Below are 20,212 nucleotides of genomic sequence, written 5' to 3'. Positions count from 1 at the left end.
TGATGATCAAAGTCAAAACTTGAGGTGAACATATGTAAAAATGCTCCCTGCAAGTCAAAAGTCAGGGCTTCAGCCTGCTCTGAAGGTTTGTAAAGTTACTTCTATTTCCCTCTCGTGACAACGTCAGATTGTTCACACATGCCCACAAAAGGCCATCCGTTCCCTGGTTTGTTCGCATTGCTACTTGTATATTTTGGATTTGGGTTCAAACATGTATGAATGTATTTAAGAAGTTTAGATTTCAAGTAAAGAGCAGGAGATTAAGAGAAATCTGACAACTACTGTTTGTTTAAGTAGCCTCTGGATCCACCAAAACCAATCAGAGCAGAATGGGCTCATGGGGAGGAGGGCCTTAAAGAGACAGGAGCTAAAACGGCCTGTTTCAGACAGAGGCTGAACTGAGGTGCTGCATAAAGAGCCAGTATAAGATAAATAAGGAGTTTTTTGAACTTCATGCAAAGATATTCCAGCAGAGCCCCTGGATGTAAATATGCAAGTTGCAGCTGAAGCACTTAAAGCGGTTGAAATCTCAGTTGAAGTTGAAGCACTTTCAAGTGTCTGTTGAAGTATAAACACTGTTCAAATGTTTATTAAAGAATCAGTTCTAAGCATTTTGCATGGTTTTCGGCTTTTACATGATCCACAGTGTCTTACAGTGAGTGAGCAGGGACTAAGTGTTTTGCTCAAGGGCACTCTGGTAGGACACATGAATGTTGCTGTTTGACCTCTGACCTTTCAGATACAGGACAGACTCTCTTTAGCCTCTTATTTGTCTCTCCCCTTTTGTTTGCTGCTCTCTCACCTTGCCCGACGCACCAGTCCAGCAGGAGCAGCATACATGCGTTTCCCTGACATGACACGTAGTCGTCCACCATGAGAGGAGCAACGGTGGCGAGGACAGCCAGCGCCTGCAGCTGCAGCTCCTCCTGCTGGCTGGAGGACCAGTGACGCAAACCTGGCCTGCGCTCCGGAGAGGCAGCCGGCGGCTTTATGAGTGTCAGCAGAGCCAGCATGACTTGCTCCTCTTTATAAAGCTGGGAGAGGAAAACATGGAGAATACATTCAATACATTTAGATTTATCACTACATTTATAAACATTCACAAAATCACTGTGACTGACCTGAAGAGCAGCGATGTCCTTTGACATTAAAACCAACAGATTCAAAAGCAATTTCTTCATCTTCAAGTCTTCGTTATTGTAGGTGAGCTTGAGGTCACGGACCAAAGGGTTGTGACTTTTCACTAAAATATAAATGATGAAAAGTTGCTATCATGAAAGCTGCTGTTGTAGTATTCATATATGTAAAAACTAAACTAAAATGTATAAGGAAAGAGTTGTCTTACACTCTGGAAATGTGATAAAACCCATGAGCTGTTTGGCAAATAAGCTCTCCTGGAAATCAGAAACATGTAGCAGCACATTTTACACAGCTTATAACATACCGACAATTATGTGATTGAGAATATTATCCGCATAATGTTTCAATCATACATTTCTAAGATTATATTACTACTTCATCATTTAATTCTCTGTCCTGTACTCACAATGAGCAGAGAGTTGGGATTTTCAGCGATGAGAGTTGTGATCACAAGCAGATCATTTCTGAGTTGGAAGTCAGAATGTCGGAAACCGTTCAGCAGCTGGTGAAAAAACGCTTCTTTCAGAGAGCTAAGATACAAATGAACAGAAAGTGAAAGATTTAATATCCATTTGTTCAAAATGAGAGCACAAGATGATTAAACATTTCTTTAAAGGATGGAAGGTCATTTATTCTTGATTGATCTTAAAGCTCTTAAAGGGGAACTCCGGTGATTTAGTGTTGCACTTCTGTAAAGTTTGGGGGGCTCACAAGAGGCACATCAAAAAAAAAAAAAAAAAAAAAGGAATTATCAAAATCGATGCAGTCGGGCATAAAACATCCAGATTTTTAGTCCCAAGTATGGATTAAACTCCAAAAACTGGATATAAACTGGATCCTACAATCCCCATAATGCAACTAGACCGCAACTTTTATTAGACGCTCCCTGCCTTTAAAACTATCCACCTCTTCTTAAAACCTCCAGTTTGTATTAAAGGCTTTCTGTTGGAAAGTTTAAGTCTCAAACCCAATCTAATATAAACTCGACATGACATCATATATATGTTCTAAAACTGAAGATGTTATATAAGTGTTTTCAGGCTGAGTAGTACTCCTTATGACAGGTAAACTGAACTTCATGTGTAAAGTTGGTGGTGTGCCCCTATAAAGGAAATTTACATTTTAGGATCACATAAATGTCAGAATTAGTTCACAAAAACAAAATAATTGGCATTTCAGAAGTGAATGAATGAATGAAAATATGAATTTAAGTCCCCCTGCCTCAAAAATGTGTTTTTATTACTTCTCTTGGATGTTTGAGCTTCACTGTGCAGAATGATACATGAGCAGAGTTCAACACTAAAAGGCTGTTTTCACATTAATCTGCTGAAGGAGGAAAGTTGTGCTCACCTTAAAGTTTAAGAGGTGATCATACCATTGACTGTAGTCATATGAGCATGAAGTGTGACATCACAACCATTTTGGAGCTGATTATGGTTCAACAGGCAACTTACAAAAGTGTGAAACTTGAAATCACCAGTGCATAAACACTGAGAGTGGACTTTTTTGAGAATGGAGGTAGGAGACATCTTGTGTCCAGCAGTCAAACGTTTGGATTTAATGAGGGAGAAGGAGTATATACAGTATGTCATTTTAAAGCAGGCATGTGGAAAAACCACACTAGACATAAATTATTATTCCAAGCAGCATATTTCTATGTGTCTTAAAACATGTCTGGAGGTGAAATTTAACACTTAGGTTGGCATGTTACCCTCATCTGCCACGTGTGAAAACATCTTAAAACCACATGAGACACATACACGACACACTCGATGCTGCTGAGCTGAGCGGTGACCTCGTCCTTGCCGCCTCTCTCCAGCAGGTTCCAGAGGATTTCGGAGGAGTGGAACAGGACCTCACCGGACGGGTCGTGTTCGTTCATGTGGAGACAGATGGTCTCTGCTCCCTGTGCACTCAGCATTAAAGCACAGTTCATATCTATGTTTGTAAAATGAAATACAATTAAAGAGATGTAATTAATGTAAAAAAACAAAACAAAACAAGCCATTGACCTGCTGACATTGACACAAGGACACTTAAAATCACTGTTTTGATTGTTTGCCTGATTGTTATTTGGTAATGAGATGATTTATGCTCTTGAGGGCTGGCTACTTTATCTAATGAAGGAGGTCATCTGTCAGATTGACATGTCTGACTGATCCCCTCCTACCCTCCCTCCACGGATCCAGAATAAAAACAGTATTGACCAGAGGAGCTGGAGAGGATCTTAAGTGTCTGCAGGAGCTGCAGCTTGATGGCAGGCTGGTTCTCCAGAGCGGCCATGGAGAGGAGCAGCGTCTTAGCCAGGTCACTGCGCTCCAGCAGCTGCAACCTGTAGCCCGGAGAGGTCGGCTGTAGCCCTGCAGAAACAGAGTTTAAAAAAAGAATAGATAGTAAAATAAATAGATTTAAGATGTTAAATGCAAGAAGGAAATAAAACAAACAAATAAAAGAAGACACAAGAGGAAAATAAAAAGCCTCTTGATAGGAAATTAATGAACAAGAACAACACAGATAACTAAAAGTGATACAACAGTAATAAAAGGAAAGAAAAAACAATGAAAATATGAAAGAAAATAAATACAAAAGATATAAAAATTTGAGCCTAACTGATGGTGGATTTCTGGAACCAGTGCAAGTATATGTATCTGTTAAAAATGTATTAAAATGTATCAGCCAATATTAATTTTTATGCATACAAAACTGTGTCAGTAATGGACAAAGATGCATACAGTAGGCAAGTTGTTTGAACAATGACTTTGACAATTATATTTGTGAGTCATTTAAGCCAATATTAATAACATCAGCTTTGTGACGTATCAGTTAAATTCAAGAAAAGAAAAAAAAAGAATAGAAGAAACAGAACTGTGCCACCACAGAAGCCATGAGAGAGCCTCACTTAGTGAAAGTCTAGAGTGGAAAGTCCAAGGTTTTGTCTTGGCGGGACGGTCCGTACCATCGAGCAGCTGTTTAGGAGCCACACAGCTGTAGAACGATTTCACAGATTCAACTAGCTGCTGCCTCACTTCAGCATCTGACACTCTCATCAGACGCCCTGCCAAGAAAAACACACCTGTCAGAGTCTCCTCTCAAAGTCACTCCTGTTTAAAGAACTTCCTTTAAAGGGCTATTACATGCTTTAATAAGTGATTTGTGTACCCATGTGACAGAGGAACTCTGTGACGTCCTGAGCGTAGTTCAGCTCATCAGATGCCTTCTCCTTCAGGAAGGGAAGCCTGAGATGAAAGCAGAGCAACACTATCATGTTCAGATAATGCCACAAGAAAAAAAAAAAAAAAAGTATTTTCTTTGTATAATTAAAATATTTGAGACCCTTACCCACAAATTTTAAGTGCCTCACACAAAACGGGCACATATTCAGGATGATCCTTCACTTTCTCAGCACAGATGTTCAAGATTTTGGCGACACCTTTCAGCTCCCTCAACAGCTTGAAATAGTTTAAGAAGTTTTAACATTTTGCCGTTTGCTTATAATGAGATTAAATCCCAGTGAGGGAAGGGAAGTGATGGGGCAAAGAGCCATCGTGATACCTGAGGTTATTTCTGAACAGGGAAAATGCTGACTGACACAGCGATACAGCAGTAAATTAGAGCCTTGGGAATCACGTTGAGCTCTGTGTTCAGGTTGCATAAGAGCAAATCTATTTCCATCACGGTACCGGGGGGACAGTAGTGAGGAAGATTTGACAATCTGCAGCAGTATATGACACCAGAGAGGCATTATAAGGGAGGTCTGTGCTATCAGCTTAATTTGGAAGATTAAATCCAGAAGAAAGGATACAAAACCATTTTGGCTTCTCTTCAGTAGTTTCTTCAGTACAAAAAGGTGCCTCTCCTTCAAGTTCGTCTTTAGTAAAAAACAGAATGTTCAGCATGATGACACATAAAATGACTTAAAACTGAACATACAACAAAAAGTCTGATGACATTAAAGTTTTAACTTACTGTCAAAGGATCTTCAAGAAGACGAATCACCTTACTGAGCTCAAGACCTTTAGCACTGATCTGTTGAGAAAATACAGCCAGTGATCCTGCTTATTTTATAAACTTCATCAAAGAAATCTACCATTTGGCTTCCTAAGTCTTTCCTGCTGTTATCAGCTCCTTATATGTCCTCTAATGTCACTTGTAAATGGTAAATACTAAAGTTCAGCTATTGATTTTCGGGCTTGTCTTATAATATTCAACAGTTCAGTTGACTTCCAGATCCATAGTCAGTTATAGGAGAAAGAGATAAAAGATAGTCCATAGAATCATCGTTTTCTTTTTTAAGCCAATACCTATAATCCAGTATTGTTTCTCAATGTTTACCAATATGCATTTTTACAAGAGTCATGGTATAAATGCAGTGGTAGACATATCTGAGGTAAATTAGTTAACTATTTTTAGAAATGATATTCTCATACAAAAATGGAGATTCTCCAGTTTCAATACACTTTCTGTGATCATAACAACCCTATTCACTGTTTTTGGCAATTGTAAGAATATTTATAATTGCAAACATTATCACTATAGTATGTAAACAGTGCAGTCAAATAGTATTTTTCTATGATAAAATGTGGTATCATGGGTCATCTATTTTGACAAAAGTTTAAACTGTAACTTGTTTACAATCTCAATTATAGGTATAATTATGCTTGTATAACGTACCCTTTATATAAGTGACAATTTGACATATGATGATCCCTACTGGCACCCAAAAACCCATTGCCTTAAAGTTCCAATCAAGTACAGTGAATACATCAAACTACACATGGCACCTTATGACAGTCTTATAGTAGACAGCCGGTCATGGATTAGCTGTCTGCCCCTTTTTCACAAGACATCAACTACACCATCTGCCTCATCATATTTGTAGAAGACATTTGTAGGGAAAGAGTTTGGCTATTGCTGCATAAGTTTTCTCTGACTAACAAAGTCAAAGAAATATCTTTTATGTGTAAAGGCTTTTATGTGTTTATGTGTAAATGTGGCAATTAAAAAAGTCAATTTGGAGTGCTGTCCTAGTCTTTCTTTTCCATATCAAACAATACATTTCTTCAATATCTGAATGTACAAACAAAAAAGATGTTAAAACGTATAACTTCTGTAAGCTTTACAAGATATTATTATGTAATTGTTTCTTTTTCCTTTATTAAAGCCTTTAGTCCCCCTGGTGTGTTTATAGACACAAGTTGTATACACAAGGTGCTGTTTACTTGCTGAATAATTGTCTCAAAAGGAGATTGAACCATCTGTGCATTAATTTGAGGTCATTCATTCATTACACATTTTTTATACAATATACAGTATAAGCTGAATATCAACTGAAATTACAAATGTATTAAAGAATCTGATTTTGACAGGGCTCCGTCCACAAGACAGAGTGATAAGAATAATGTAGGGTCTGCGTTATGGTCAGTTTTATTTCAATTGATAGTGTTTTAGTCGTGCATTTTCCCAAAGAATATTATTGTAATTGTAATTGTATTAGAGGCCCTGATGCAATTTTGCCCAAATTCAGTACAATTACATATACTGTGTGTTTTTTTCCTTAATAAAAAAACATTTTGTGTATTTTTCAGTCGAAAATAAGAGCTTTTTTTCTTTTTTTACAAACATCACTAATGTAAAAGACCTTCAACAGCATCAAATAACTTTATATTTTTTAGTTGTTGTTGATTTATTTATTCTAGTTTAGTCTGTTTGTCTTAATCTTAGTCATTCATATTATTATGAGATAAACGGGGAGTTGTTTATCTGAAAATTAGAAGGCACCTCAACAGTATAATTAGTAAACACGCCAACAAACAAACTATTTACCTGAATATGCTGGTTCTTGTCTGATGCTCTCGATCTGATTGCAGGAATGTCCAGTTTTCTTCTGTGCACAACTTTGCCTGAATCCATTTGCAAATTTCGATGAACTTCTGGCTTTAAATTCTTACTTTAGCCGCAGGTTTAGCTGTTAAACATGGTCAGTTCGTTTAAATTTCGCTTCACGACGCATTTTGACTTCAGTTGGTTTGGCTAACGTTAAAACACCGATATGTCACTTTTAGATCATTAACACAAGTTAGTTTAAAACATCATAAATAGGTCCAAGTTTAGGTCCAAGTCAACTAATAACAACGAGCTAACCCAAACAGAAACTTAACTTCAATTTAAGTTGTTTTTCGCATCAAATCTCTGTTGTAAACCGTCTAAAATTAACGTTTCTCTCCCTCTTTGCCCCTTTTATGTTGCCGGCGTACTACCGTTGCTATGGTTACCGCGTAGTACGGAGCGTAGCGGAGCTCAAAACTCAGCAGTGCACGAAGCCCTTTTTTCCTAGGATGGCGAAGACATGACCCGCCCTACTCTGCCTCTGATTGGCTAGTACTCGTTACCTTCGTTGGTTGGGTTGGTTAGATTCAGGCATGAGGAATGAGATTGGTTAGAGTTAGGGTAAGAATATCAGGGTAAGCCAATCAGTGGCAGAGTAGGGAGGATCACAACTTCGCCATCCTAGGACAAAAACATCGCGTAAACGAAACGCCCATTTCCTCTTTAAACACAGGAAGTGGTTTTCTGGCAACAACAGCGCATTGATCCCCTCCCCACCACCACAACAATAAAAGAGAGACGGGTTTAACAATTAAAAAACCGCCACACAAACTCCTTTAAACGTCAATAAACTGCAGGATTTAAAGAACCGCCGCGGTGTGCCATGCTGTCGGACGCAGGTCAGTGTTCAGTAACGCTGCAGCTGCTCGCTAACAGTTACATGCTAAATGTGACAGGCTCAGTATTTAAACGGCTCGCTGCTGTGTGTATTTGTCCCATTTGTGTCTGTTTTCACCTGCTACTTCACCTGTGTGTCCTTTACTTTTAGCAGTTTGTAGTTAGCTTTGTTTGTGGGTTGCATTTGAGCATGATGGTGTCCGTTATAAAGAGCCAGCAGACATAACAAAGGCCCCATTTGAACTGAGCTGCACTGCATTTGTCCACTGTTAGAGATATATAATGTGTTCACTGATGTTTAGACTATTCTGGGAATGCCTCTGGTGCCCGGAGAGCCAAGAAGAGGAGCTCCGGGGAGTCACCGGGGGATGGACAGACCCTGCGCTCCTCCGGGAGGCAGATCAATGTCCGAGTGAAGCGCACCAACAACCCTCCACCTGGACAGGTAACCTGCAGCATGTTCAAAACGTCTGCCTGCTGAGCACAGACATGCCTCGTGTGTTTTTTTTTTTTTGTTTTTTTTTAACCTTCCTTTCCCTTAAGACTTACTGAATGTATATAAAGTCACTTGTCATTTTTTTAACCATTCAATATTAATCTCAGCACTTCGCACGCTCTTCACACCTTTGCACTATTAGTATCCTGTTTGCAGTTCACAGAAACGGTTTCACTTGTATATAGATCCTTTCTGAGGCAGTGTTAGTAGTCAAAACTTTTTTCTTAAGTGAAACTATTAATACCACACAGAAAAAATACCATAAAAGTCCTGCATGCAAATTTTTACTTAAAAGTGAAGAATGAGTTTGGGGTTATTAGATGCGCAATTTATTTAAATTTAATGAACTTGTGTTCAAGGTGGAGCTTTTAATTCTTATATAATGCTGGATAGTTTAATCAATAATATGCATCATGTTTTATTTATTATATTTTGTGAGTAAAATCTTCATCTGCAACATCACCAATAATGTTATTTGTCAGGTAAATGTGATAGTACATTGTTTTCCTCTGCAGTAGAAGTATACAGTTGCATATTTTTAAAATGCTTTTGGGGCCTTTTGTAAGATATTTTGGGGCACAATGAGTTAGAAAAGTAACATAATTCAATATTTTTCATATCTAAACAACATAATATATCTATAGCTGTTTTGGACCCTTTTATTTGGGGGCCGCCTGCAGGTGCCTACCTTGCCTTATGGTAAAGTCCGCATCTGGTTATGTGTAGGTACACTTAGAGCCACTAAACAGGAGTCAAATTCCGTGTACGTGTAAACATACTTGGTTAATAAAGATGATTCTGATTAAAAAGCCCCCCCATCTCCCGTGGGACCCCCCGTGGTTCTATACTTAGTCACTCATACATAGCCCAACTCATGGTGGATTTTTGCGGCAGATACCGATATTGATGATTAATCACTTAGCCTATCTGATAGTGATCAGCCATATTCATTTTTAAGGATTATATTGACAGAATATAGTCAGTAGAGAAAGAGGATGACGGGCAAAAAGTCCTGACTGGATTAAAACCGGGGATGTTACCACGTAAACTGTTGCACTGATATTTACTTTTTAACATAATCACATTATATGTAAAAGTGTATATATTGATGTATATATTCCTCCTGGAGGTGAAAATGGGGGACTGGAAATTTACCTGAGGACTGAGTTCAGGTGCACAAGTACTGCTGCTTTTAACCACCTCTTTCTGTGCATATACAGTATATATAAAAAATTGGATGAGTGAAATCGTCTTTTTGATATAAATAAAATTTTAATAAGTAATTAGGCCTACTTTACACAAAAAACAACATAATCACATAACATAAACAAATGTTTTGATATATTTGGTTATTAAAGAATTGTGACCAAGATACACGCTGAGTGGGATATTTTACAGTTGAAAATTAAACCTTGTCAGAGCCAACGTTCTGGTGGACAAACTATGTAAAGGAGACAATGTTTTTAAATGACCGCAAACACATCTTTGTCATTTCTGTACTGCAGTTTCTTGTTATTTATCATATGCAGCGCAATATCCGTATATTTGCGATAAGCTATCAGATGATTCATCGGTCTAGCTCTTAATTTATACACTCCCTTTACTGTACTATTATACTAAATAAAAACGCAACATTTCTTGATGACAGGCAGATTTACCTAACCTTAGATCATAATAATTACAATAAACTAACAGACTTCAATCAGGACATCAAACTCTGGATGGTGGAGAACTTCCTCCAGCTTGAGCCTGTAGTTGTTTGAGTTTACTTTTTCTGTGTGTGCTATCATAAACATATGATTTTTATTTTATTTTTCCATTTCCTCTTCTCTCTTTTGTTTTGTGTCTGTCAGCACTGTACAGCTGTTTGGATCAACTGTGTTGTGTTTAAAGTAGGGATGCACAGATCCAACTTTTTCTCTCCTGACACCAATTCGGATACCTCAGCTCAGTGTTTCTGCTAGTAACAAGTACCAATCCAATACCAATGCTCTTTGTTTTTCCAGATTTAAAATCTGAATAATTTTACGTACTTGGTATTGTTTTTATGTGAGTTAAGATGAGGCCAACAATTGTTGTAGCATTAAAAATTCAATCAGCAGCCTCAGTGTAACTCAAAGTGGAAACACTGAATTTTACCTTGATGAAGAAACTGTAATTATTGTGGTTCAGTCACATCATTACCGACCAGATCTGTTGTATTGGATCGGTGCATCCCCAGTATAAAATGCTCTATAAATGAAGTTGAGTTTAGTTTGGCGATGACCCTCTCCACTGGATTCTAGAGCAAAAGAAAAGCAACAGATACAGAGGAGGAAGATGACCAGTCTGAGAAGAAGTACAGGAAGTGTGAGAAGGCCGGATGTTCTGCCACATACCCTGTTTGTTTCGCAAGTGCATCGGAAAGGTAGAATTTTTCCTGGTAGAAATCACAACTTTACTTTATCACTTCTTCGTAGATGTGCTGTGGTTGTTTGATCATTATCAGCATGTTTTGATTCGTCTGTCTCTTCTCTCAGATGTGCTAAAAATGGATACACATCTCGCTGGTATCATTTGTCATGTGGCGAGCATTTCTGCAACGAATGTTTTGATCACTACTACAGAAGGTAAAAGAAATATTAACAGAGCCGCTTTGCACACAACCTCAATACAATACTATTTTTATATATTGTAAAAAAACATGTCTTTGTAGATATGAAAGCACTTTGCAGTGTCCAGCGTAGAAATATATTGTAGCAGCATGAGAAATTAATATAAGTATGATAATTTTGTTTTCTTATTTCCAATGCTAGTCACAAAGACGGCTATGAGACTTTTGCTTCGTGGAAGAAGGTGTGGACTAGTAACGGGAAAAGTGAGCCCAGCCTTAAAGCGTTCATGGCAGATCAGCAGCTGCCCTTCTGGGTAAGAATAGGCAGCTTCCCTGGTTCCTGTTAAACAGTTGCATGCGGTTATTCTCTATGTCACAAATACAGAAATGTTCATTTTGAAATGTTCCTCTCAGGTTCAATGTACCAAACCAGACTGTAGGAAGTGGCGTCAGCTGACAAAGGAGATCCAACTTACTGCTTCCTTAGCAGCAACGTATCGCTGCGGGATGAAGTTCAGTAACATCAAGGTAAACAGGAAATAGAAAAAGAATCAACCAACCATTCATAAAGTGCCTTTTTTATTTTCCTTTAATGATAATCTTTTGTGTTTGCTAACAGAGTGAGGGACCGGACCAGTGCTCCCAACCAGAGGACTTGGTAAGCTGGTGATGAGTGATGCTATGATCTGTTTTGGGATCCAAATAGTTCCAACAAATTAAATGTTATCAGCCTCGCTTTAGCTACATTTAAGCAAAGTCTACAACCAATGCGATTAATTGATATTTAATCATTCTCTTTAATCACAAGCTGTTTCATTCCCATAGAGAGTGGCTGAGGTGACCGACAGCTGGTGGCATTCAATGCTGATTTTGCCGCCGTTGTTTAAAGAAAGCCCAGCCAGCCCTTTCCTCGCTGCTTACTATCCTGACTGCGTTGGAATGAGTCCATCAGGCTCTCCCAGCAACGTGTCTCTGACTGAGCTGAGGGCAGATCACTGCAGGGCCGTCCAGCCACAAAGTAAATTACTGCACTCAAATGCACTCAAACATATTCAGCAGTACCAACACAAGACATGGCTATTGCTGACCAGTGTATCTGTTTTTAGTGATTTTTTTTTTAGTGACTTTTAGCAGTGCCTCGTCTGTCATATATGTTGCACTGTGGAGATATTTTGCTCCCATGTATGCCGAATGTGTACTACGGAAGTAAGAATAAAGAACCTGAAAGTGAAATTTAAGTAAGCAGCCATTGTTTACTGTACCATACTATACAGATTATTACCCCATATATAGAGAGATATGGGACTAAGTGGGAATAATGAACCCATTTAGAGGTATCAGTCCAATGTGGTTTAGTAATCTTGATTGTTTGCCTCAGTTCCAGGTCTGTGTCCATACTTTCAGCCCTTCTACCAGCCTAATGAGTGTGGCAAGGCTCTGTGCGTGAGACCGGATATGATGGAGCTCGATGAGCTTTATGAGTTTCCAGAATTTTCCCGCGATCCCACCATGTATCTGGCTCTGCGCAACCTTATTCTGGCCTCCTGGCACAAGAACTGCAAGGTACAGTGCAGACCTGTTAGGTTTTTGAACCAGGAATAAAAATTTATTTATTTCTTTATTTTATGATTATGATTACAAAAATCAGCAAGAAATTAAAACTATTAAAAAAATATATTTTTTTTCTAAAGGAGGTGCTGACGTCGCAGAAATGTGCACAGCACATCATTGTTCGGGGGTTGGTGCGTGTGCGCTGTGTGCAGGAGATGGATCGGGTCCTCCACTTCATGACCAGGAAGGGTCTGATCAACACGGGCGTGCTGGCTGTCAAACGGCCTCTGCTCCCTGAACGATATCGCTCTGTGAGTGTCCTCATCTTCACTTGATCATGAAGCTTTAAGACAGCAACAGCACACATCTGTACCAAAAAGTTTTTTATCCTTTATTTAGTGAGGCTTACATCCTACATTTTATCTTTTTTGCAGAAGAACGTTATCATCATCGGTGCAGGAGCTTCAGGGCTGGCTGCTGCACGGCAGCTGCAAAACTTTGGCACTCAGGTAACTGTCACACATCTTCACAGACCTGTTGTTTTACTCTGTTTGCTGGACACAGAGCTTCCCCTTCACACTCTCCATTTTCATCGGTTTACAGGTGGTGGTGCTCGAGGCGAGGGAGAGAATTGGAGGTCGTGTGTGGGATGATACCTCTCTGGGCGTCACTGTGGGTCGAGGAGCTCAGATTGTTAATGGCTGCATAAACAACCCCATCGCTCTGATGTGTGAACAGGTGAGAAATTTTTATAGGCTCAAAAATATAAGAATGTGTTTCTGGCATCTGTGTTTTTTCTAAATTGCCTCTTGACTCTTCCACTGCAGATGGGAATCAAGATGCACAAACTGGGAGAGCGGTGTGACTTATTTCAGGAGGGTGGGCAGGTTACTGACCCGGCTATCGACAAGCGCATGGACTTCCACTTCAACGCCATCCTGGACGTAGTGTCAGAATGGAGGAAGGACAAATCACAGAACCAGGACACACCGCTGGGAGGTACTGAACTGTTATCACCAAACACAGCATGATTATTTCCATCTAAGATCCAATGGCTTTTACAGACAGACCGTATTTCCTCAAATAGTGACTGGGGCCTTTATTTTACCTCAACTGCAGAGGTTAACAGGCCTTTATTTCAAATTCCCTCTGTTTGACAAGTATAATTGGTCATATTTTAGTGCAAGGTCTCGTTTTGATCCACTCCCGTTTGCCCTATTAAAGTTACTGCATTATGCTGTTAATACAAACTCAACACTTCCTGTATCCGTTTCCAAATAAAAGCCCTTTAGCGCTTCAGTGGACAGAAATCTTTTATTTCTTAATAAGGCTTTCACTGTGAAACATTTGCAGGAACGTGTTGTGGAAAACTCATGGACTTGCAAGGGATACGTGCGCATGTTTTATGCAGCTGGATTACAATAAAACAATGTAGGTTTTCCCTACATTTAGCCTTAAACAACTTCTGTTTCTGTCAAATTGTTTTCGATTAGGGTTAGATTCATACATGTCAGTAGAAATAATGACATAATTGTTGTAGATGGGTGAGGTTTTTATGGTTAAAACTGCTGCCAGAAACATTTAGGGTTGAAAAATAAGGACACCGCACAGAGGGAGTGTTTTTTATTCTCACACACGCTGCCCTCAAACCTACATTAACCTGCTTTACAAGGAATTTTGCTGTTTTGTTCACACCAGAATCAGTGCAGATGATCTCAGAAATCTGATAAATTGCTGCAACGTTTATACTGAAAATGTCCTGACTCCTGCTTTCTGTTGTCAACACAAATTTGTAATTTATTTTTAATACATTTTTATTTTTTACAGAAAAAGTCCAAGAGGTGAAAAAGAACTTTCTTCAGGAGTCTGGAATCCAGTTTAGTGAGTTGGAGGAGAAGGTGCTTCAGTTTCATCTCAGCAACCTGGAATACGCCTGTGGAAGCACGCTAGACCAGGTCTGAAGAAGTCAAACTATAAAGGGCTGCAAGACTTTTCTGCAGTGAAGTGTCCCTGGGCCACCAGAATTTTAGAGGTTTTGATGGAGTGAAATTTCATGCTGGATGATTTTTTTTACAAACATTTCTAAATTTGGACCTGTGCCATGTAAAATCAGGAAATAATTTATCACAGAAAATGACAACAGTGCATGTGTCTGTGTTTGTGTAGAGATGTTGAGTCATTTTCTCTGTTCTGAGCTTTAAGAAAACTTTTTAAAGGGACATTTAATGACATGTCTGCATTCTGACAGATTATTTTGTTGTTTGGATGGTTTTTAATATTGTGTCTTTAAGATAATTGTGATTAAAAATGTTCTTTTATTTGTAGGTATCTGCAAGATCCTGGGACCACAATGAATTTTTTGCCCAGTTCTCAGGAGACCACACTTTACTCACCAAGGGCTACTCTGCTTTACTCCACAAACTGGCTGAGGGCCTCGACATCCGCACAAAGTGTCCGGTGTGTAATTCAAACATTTTAATTCCAGCTGCCACTCGTATCTCTGTTACATTAAGGTGTATATGACCTAGAGGAATCTCAAAGTGAAAAATCAAATGTGCATTTTTGTTTTAGGTTAAAGCCATTGACTACTCAGGTGACACTGTCAAAGTTACTTCCTCCAGTGGGTCCCAGTGGACAGCACAGAAGGTAAAAATGTGTTAATAGAGAGATGACGATGCTGCAGAGGGTTGATTCTTTAGAACAAAATGAGGAGTTCTCTTTCATTGACTCTTCCTCATGTTGCTGTATAATCTCCAATATCCATATCCAGACCTCAATTTAGTTAATTTTCAAGAATATTATCTGTATTTTCTAAAACTGAACACAAGTTAGGTCAGATTTTCCTATAGATAGTATCTTTTGTTGAGTCTCGAGTCTGTTCAACATGCAATATTATTCAGTTTTACTTCTACTCTTTCACTTTTTCTTTTCTAGGTTCTTGTTACAGCCCCGTTGACGTTACTTCAAAAGAACGTGATTCAGTTCAACCCCCCACTTCCTGAGAGGAAACTGAAAGCGATCCACAGTCTGGGAACGGGTATCATAGAAAAAGTAATGCATGTGAAAACAACTACTTGGAAGTTTATGTGTAACACACATAAGGCTGTGAAGGCTGTCAGGCAAATATTGCTAAATTTGTATCTGTGAAAGAAAGTTTCTTTTTTCTATCAGCCACTGTGTATGAAGTGTTTGCACTCATTCAGAACATTTTGTTTTATGGCAGATTAATAGACGTGATTACAGAATATTGAAATCTGGCGATCATAATGTCCTGCTGACAAGTTGGATAAACTAGGTGTATGATTAGAGTAAGTTGCTTCCTTGTATTGCTAAAGTATTATTTTAAATCCTCCTACAGATCGCTCTTCAGTTCCCGTACAGATTCTGGGACAACAAAATCCAAGGGGCGGACTACTTCGGCCACATCCCGCCGGGTCCTGACAAGAGAGGCATGTTCAGTGTCTTCTATGACATGAATCCACAGGTTTGTTTTTTCTCCTTTTACTCACAAGACTCGGGAGCTAACAATGTCCTACAGCTGAACTGTTACACACTTATAATTTGACTGAATTCGGTGATGGACTGTGAGTGAGTGTAACTGGAAGCCGAGTTATGTTTCTTTGTTTGTTTAACAGGAAGCGATTTGAAAACAACCAGAAACATAACAAGATACAGATTATATTCACTTTCACATCTAGATGATAATGTGCCTAATGCTGTGTGTGTGTGTGTGTGTGTGTGTGTGTGTGTGTGTGTGTGTGTGTGTGTGTGTGTGTGTGTGTGTGTGTGTGTGTGTGTGTGTGTGTGTGTGTAGGGGAAGCAGGCTGTCCTCATGTCTGTCATCACTGGTGATGCTGTTCCTTCTCTCCGGGACATGGAGGAGAAGGAGGTGGTAGACGAGTGCATGAAGGTCCTGCGTGAACTCTTCAAGGAACAGGTAACAATGTCACATTCTGCAAAGAGCTGCTAATACACTTGCACTGACATTTCTGGGATAATGCTGACACTTTATTCAAGATAAGCCATGATTACAGCAACGATACAATGTGACAGAATTAACTGACTATGAAATTAACCTCCTAAGGCAAACAAAAAACCAACACAAAGTCCCAGGAACAGGAACTAAATCAAGTCAAGTTCCTACTTGCGTTTCGCTTGCATCTGAAAAACAGTGAATATTAGGTGTGACTTAGACCAGTAATGAGAAGTAGTGGCACATTTTTTGTAACAACACAGAGTCATAATGTTGTTGATTGTTATTAAATGCTGTGGGACGTTTGAATGGATGTTAGAGAGATGACGTAAAACACTTTCCAGATAGTTCCTGGACCATCAGGAAGGACAACTAGTGGAGCAGTGACTTTTTGACTGTGGCTGAACTAAATTTTTATCCTGGTTCCTCCATTGAAATGCAAGTAAAGCTCCAAAGTGTCCTGAGTTCCTGAAAAAGTACAAAAAATATAAAGGTACAGTGATTGGGTAACAGCAGATTCATGTCGATCCCTCAGAAATACGCAGCTCATTTCCTATAAACACCAAAGACATCAATTACATCCATACACAGTTTTATAGATTTGCTTGTGGTTTTGTGTGTGTGTGAGTGTGTTTTTTTTGTTACTGATGTTATTTCCTGTCTTTGACAGGAGGTCCCAGAGCCACTGCATTCCTTTGTCACACATTGGAGCAAAGACATGTGGTCCCAGATGTCCTACAGCTTTGTGAAGACGGGGGGCAGCGGAGAGGCCTACGACATCCTCGCTGAAGACGTGCAGGGAAAAGTGTTCTTTGCTGGCGAGGTAACGATGCTTTTTCTACTGTGACATCTAAAAATGTCTTCTGTAAAGTTTGGTTTCTAGGGGTTTGTGCTCTTTTGTTTGCTCAGAACAGTTTCTTTTTGTTTGTTTGTTTTTCTTGAAATGACCTCCAGGATCCATTTAGCACAGGAACTATTAACCAGGGTGTGGATTGAATGTCTACTGTTTCACATCAGTTACTGATTTACTCATGGAGTTGTTACTTTAAAGGATAAGGCTGACAATTTTCTATATTTTTCTTATTGTCAACAATTCTCATGTGCAGAGCCAAACCAATAATTAATTGATCTACTTACAAGTATTGTCTGTGTATCTGAAGCCTGATATATCTGTGCTGAAACATGTCAATAACCACCATTACACTGGGTGACATGTTCCTTCCCAAGGAACTTATGCATTTACTACATTGTGAATTTCTCAAAGAACTGATATGTAGCACAACAAGTTAATGAAGCACTGTAAATCAAACCACATACCTATGCAGTGGTTTCTGCCTTCCACAGAACTACTCTCTGGAGACTGAAAACGTGATCGCTGTTATTAGTCTTTGGAGATGCTTCTAAACAAACTAACAGACCCAAACTCTTTGTGCTGAAGGTACATGTCACCCAGTGCAGCAGTGTGGCTCACTGATTCGTTTTTAATAGTTTTTGGACAACAATGGAGGTCTACAGAACAGAAGAATAGATATATCAGGCTTTGGCAACACACAAGATTTGTTGACAATAAGAAAAGTATAGAAAATCACCAGCCTTATCCTTTAAGAACTGATTTGAGCAGCTGGTTTATGTTTTGATCTTCACATAGCAGGTTTTGTTCCTATGAAAGCCTCTTTTTCACTGATTTATTCTTACTGGGTTTTTTTTGCGACCAGGCCACCAACAGACACTTCCCTCAGACTGTGACTGGAGCCTACCTGAGCGGTGTCCGAGAGGCCAGCAAGATGGCTGCTATGTAAACTCTGTCAGTCCCAGAGCACTCAAAAACACCAGCATGGACACACAGGTTGCACAGAGCAACACATCGGACCGTTAATGAACCCGGACTGCATCTCCTGAATGGCTCCACTTGAAAATGATGTTTCACTGAACTGTAATGTGTCTGATCAGCAAGATGCCATTACGTGCTTTCCAATAGCGGGGTCAAGAAGGGCTCTCCAGGGCCTGACTCCAAATATTTCACACAAGAGAAGTTAAACGCTTTATATTTATATCAAAAAATCCAATGTTGTTTGTTGGTGACAAGATGCAAAGACACAAAATGTAGCAAGACATGAATAACGGATAGTACCTGTGCAGCTCTGCCTGGGTCCGCTGTGATGGAAAGCAGGATGGTGTTAAATTTGTTGTGAGTTTAATGAGTGCTGTACTTCTGTGATGGTCAGAAAAATTTAATTTTGAGAACTTAGGGTGCATGAAACATTGGTAAATCATCTAATCATGAATGCAGATGAATACAATTTAATCTCCAAGGATCAACTTTTAAGAGATTATATTGCAGCGATATTTAAAAACATTTTCTTTTCCGAGAGTTACCTACCGATGTTTTATACAACTGTAATGAATTTGTATTGTTCTATATGTGTTTAATGTGTTGGTACAACTGGTGACATGATTATGAAAGAAAGGTTAGATATATTGGAGTATTTCTGTGATAGCACTTTTGATTTAGAACGGTTATATGATTTAAAATAGTAAGAAAAAGAAATGAATAGTTGATGTATGTGAGAAGTTGAATTCCCCCGTTAGGACCGAGTATGATGAGAAGACACCAGATTGCCCCCTTACTTTCTCAGGGATGTGATCAGGACAACAACAGGAAATTATGTGATCGGACAATTCTGAAGATGGTTGGAAAAAAAATAACAGAGCCAACCAAAGGAGGAGAAAAATCCCCTCCATATATGTCTTGCATTAGTTCCTGAGCAATTATGTAAGTTCCTGAGGTTTGGGGTTGGGGAACAGCACAACAATGTCCTCACTTTCTTTGATTTACGTTGACTAATGAAGCTTTATGTGTAGGTCCTCATATCTCTGTCTGGATCAGTACAACTAGATGATCATGTCTTGTTTGTCAGACATTACAGTGCTTGAGTATTTATCATGTATGTGTGTAATAAACAGAGCTATCAACTGCCATAATTTTCTGTTTAACTTGCTTTTTACTCTAGGTTTCCCTTTTCTTGTCAGTAATTGTAATATTTATGCCAACCTAGAAGAGATTGTCTCTTCTGTAAAGTGAGCTTGGATGGGTTTACTTTCCATCTCATTGTACTGAGGAAAGATTTGAGTAGAGCTGAAAGGAGTAATTGATTAATCAATTAGCTGATTGACAGCAATTAAACTGGCAACAATTTTGAGCAACGGATTAAGTGTTCAAGTGAATATAATTGTTGCAGCCCAGTCTAATAGTGACTGATAATACAATTTTACCACTTGGTCCATTTATTAGACGTTAGTTAGCTAGCAATATAACAATATACTGTACAAATTACAATTAAGTGTCCCGTGTTTGAAGTTTTTCTTGGGTAAATTACAAGAGTATTATCAGCTAAACATACTTTAAGTATCAAAAGTAGCCTACTTATTGTGCAGATGGCCCAAAGTGTTACTATTGGATAATTATTGATAAATGGACATGTAAGTGATATTTAAAGGTGCAGTGTGTAGGATTTAGTGACATCTAGCGGTGAGGTTGCAGATTGCAACAAACTTAATACCCCTTCCCTTCCAAGCATATAGGAGAACCAGTGGTGGCTGTGAAAAACACGATAGGCCCTCTCTAGAGCCAGTGTTTGGTTTTTCTGTTCATGCAAACAGGTGATTTGAATCCTACTTCAGAAAGCTGTTTTGTCATTAGTGAGTCCGTGTCATATTTTAAAGGCTCTATGTCCTG

At 39.0% G+C, this 20,212-nt stretch overlaps 2 protein-coding genes across 3 annotated transcripts in view; one reads left to right on the top strand and one right to left on the bottom strand.

The window, feature by feature from the left end:
- The window catches only part of LOC122969515 (Na(+)/H(+) exchanger beta-like), a 38,568-nt gene extending 31,140 nt beyond the window's left edge, over window positions 1-7,428 (bottom strand). Inside the window, exons 1-12 of one of the 2 annotated variants that reach the window (XM_044335244.1) lie at window positions 6,964-7,428; window positions 5,107-5,166; window positions 4,943-5,008; window positions 4,480-4,589; window positions 4,300-4,376; window positions 4,040-4,195; window positions 3,348-3,500; window positions 2,901-3,078; window positions 1,547-1,670; window positions 1,346-1,394; window positions 1,122-1,243; window positions 803-1,034 (exon numbers count right to left, since the gene is read on the bottom strand). In XM_044335244.1, coding sequence (XP_044191179.1) covers window positions 803-1,034; window positions 1,122-1,243; window positions 1,346-1,394; window positions 1,547-1,670; window positions 2,901-3,078; window positions 3,348-3,500; window positions 4,040-4,195; window positions 4,300-4,376; window positions 4,480-4,589; window positions 4,943-5,008; window positions 5,107-5,166; window positions 6,964-7,050 — 1,414 coding nt within the window. In that variant the 5' untranslated portion in view covers window positions 7,051-7,428. The remainder of the gene's footprint in view (window positions 1-802; window positions 1,035-1,121; window positions 1,244-1,345; window positions 1,395-1,546; window positions 1,671-2,900; window positions 3,079-3,347; window positions 3,501-4,039; window positions 4,196-4,299; window positions 4,377-4,479; window positions 4,590-4,942; window positions 5,009-5,106; window positions 5,167-6,963) is intronic. The other variant, XM_044335245.1, reaches the window with a different exon arrangement.
- Window positions 7,429-7,679: 251 nt separating this feature from the next.
- Window positions 7,680-19,470, top strand: LOC122969516 (lysine-specific histone demethylase 1B). The gene is made up of 21 exons (XM_044335247.1): window positions 7,680-7,865; window positions 8,166-8,308; window positions 10,645-10,766; window positions 10,879-10,968; window positions 11,155-11,266; window positions 11,367-11,480; window positions 11,572-11,610; window positions 11,778-11,970; window positions 12,331-12,515; window positions 12,644-12,814; window positions 12,938-13,012; window positions 13,107-13,241; window positions 13,331-13,502; window positions 14,331-14,458; window positions 14,829-14,960; window positions 15,075-15,149; window positions 15,438-15,554; window positions 15,862-15,987; window positions 16,318-16,440; window positions 17,147-17,299; window positions 18,192-19,470. The coding sequence occupies exons 1-21, from the start codon at window positions 7,850-7,852 to the stop codon at window positions 18,273-18,275; spliced, it is 2,505 nt and encodes an 834-aa protein (XP_044191182.1). The 5' UTR covers window positions 7,680-7,849; the 3' UTR covers window positions 18,276-19,470.
- Window positions 19,471-20,212: the final 742 nt, after the last annotated feature.

The sequence above is a fragment of the Thunnus albacares genome, chromosome 19, assembly GCF_914725855.1.
Source record: "Thunnus albacares chromosome 19, fThuAlb1.1, whole genome shotgun sequence".
Classification (NCBI taxonomy): domain Eukaryota; kingdom Metazoa; phylum Chordata; class Actinopteri; order Scombriformes; family Scombridae; genus Thunnus; species Thunnus albacares.
Note: the sequence above shows the minus strand (reverse complement) of the source record. Positions and strands in the feature narration are given on the sequence as shown.

Bases quoted from the DNA above. Each gene is read 5' to 3' on its own strand.
- LOC122969516 (XM_044335247.1), top strand. The intron at 13,242-13,330 runs GTGAGAAATTTT...CTTCCACTGCAG, and splicing joins TCGCTCTGATGTGTGAACAG to ATGGGAATCAAGATGCACAA. The intron at 13,503-14,330 runs GTACTGAACTGT...TATTTTTTACAG, and splicing joins CCAGGACACACCGCTGGGAG to AAAAAGTCCAAGAGGTGAAA.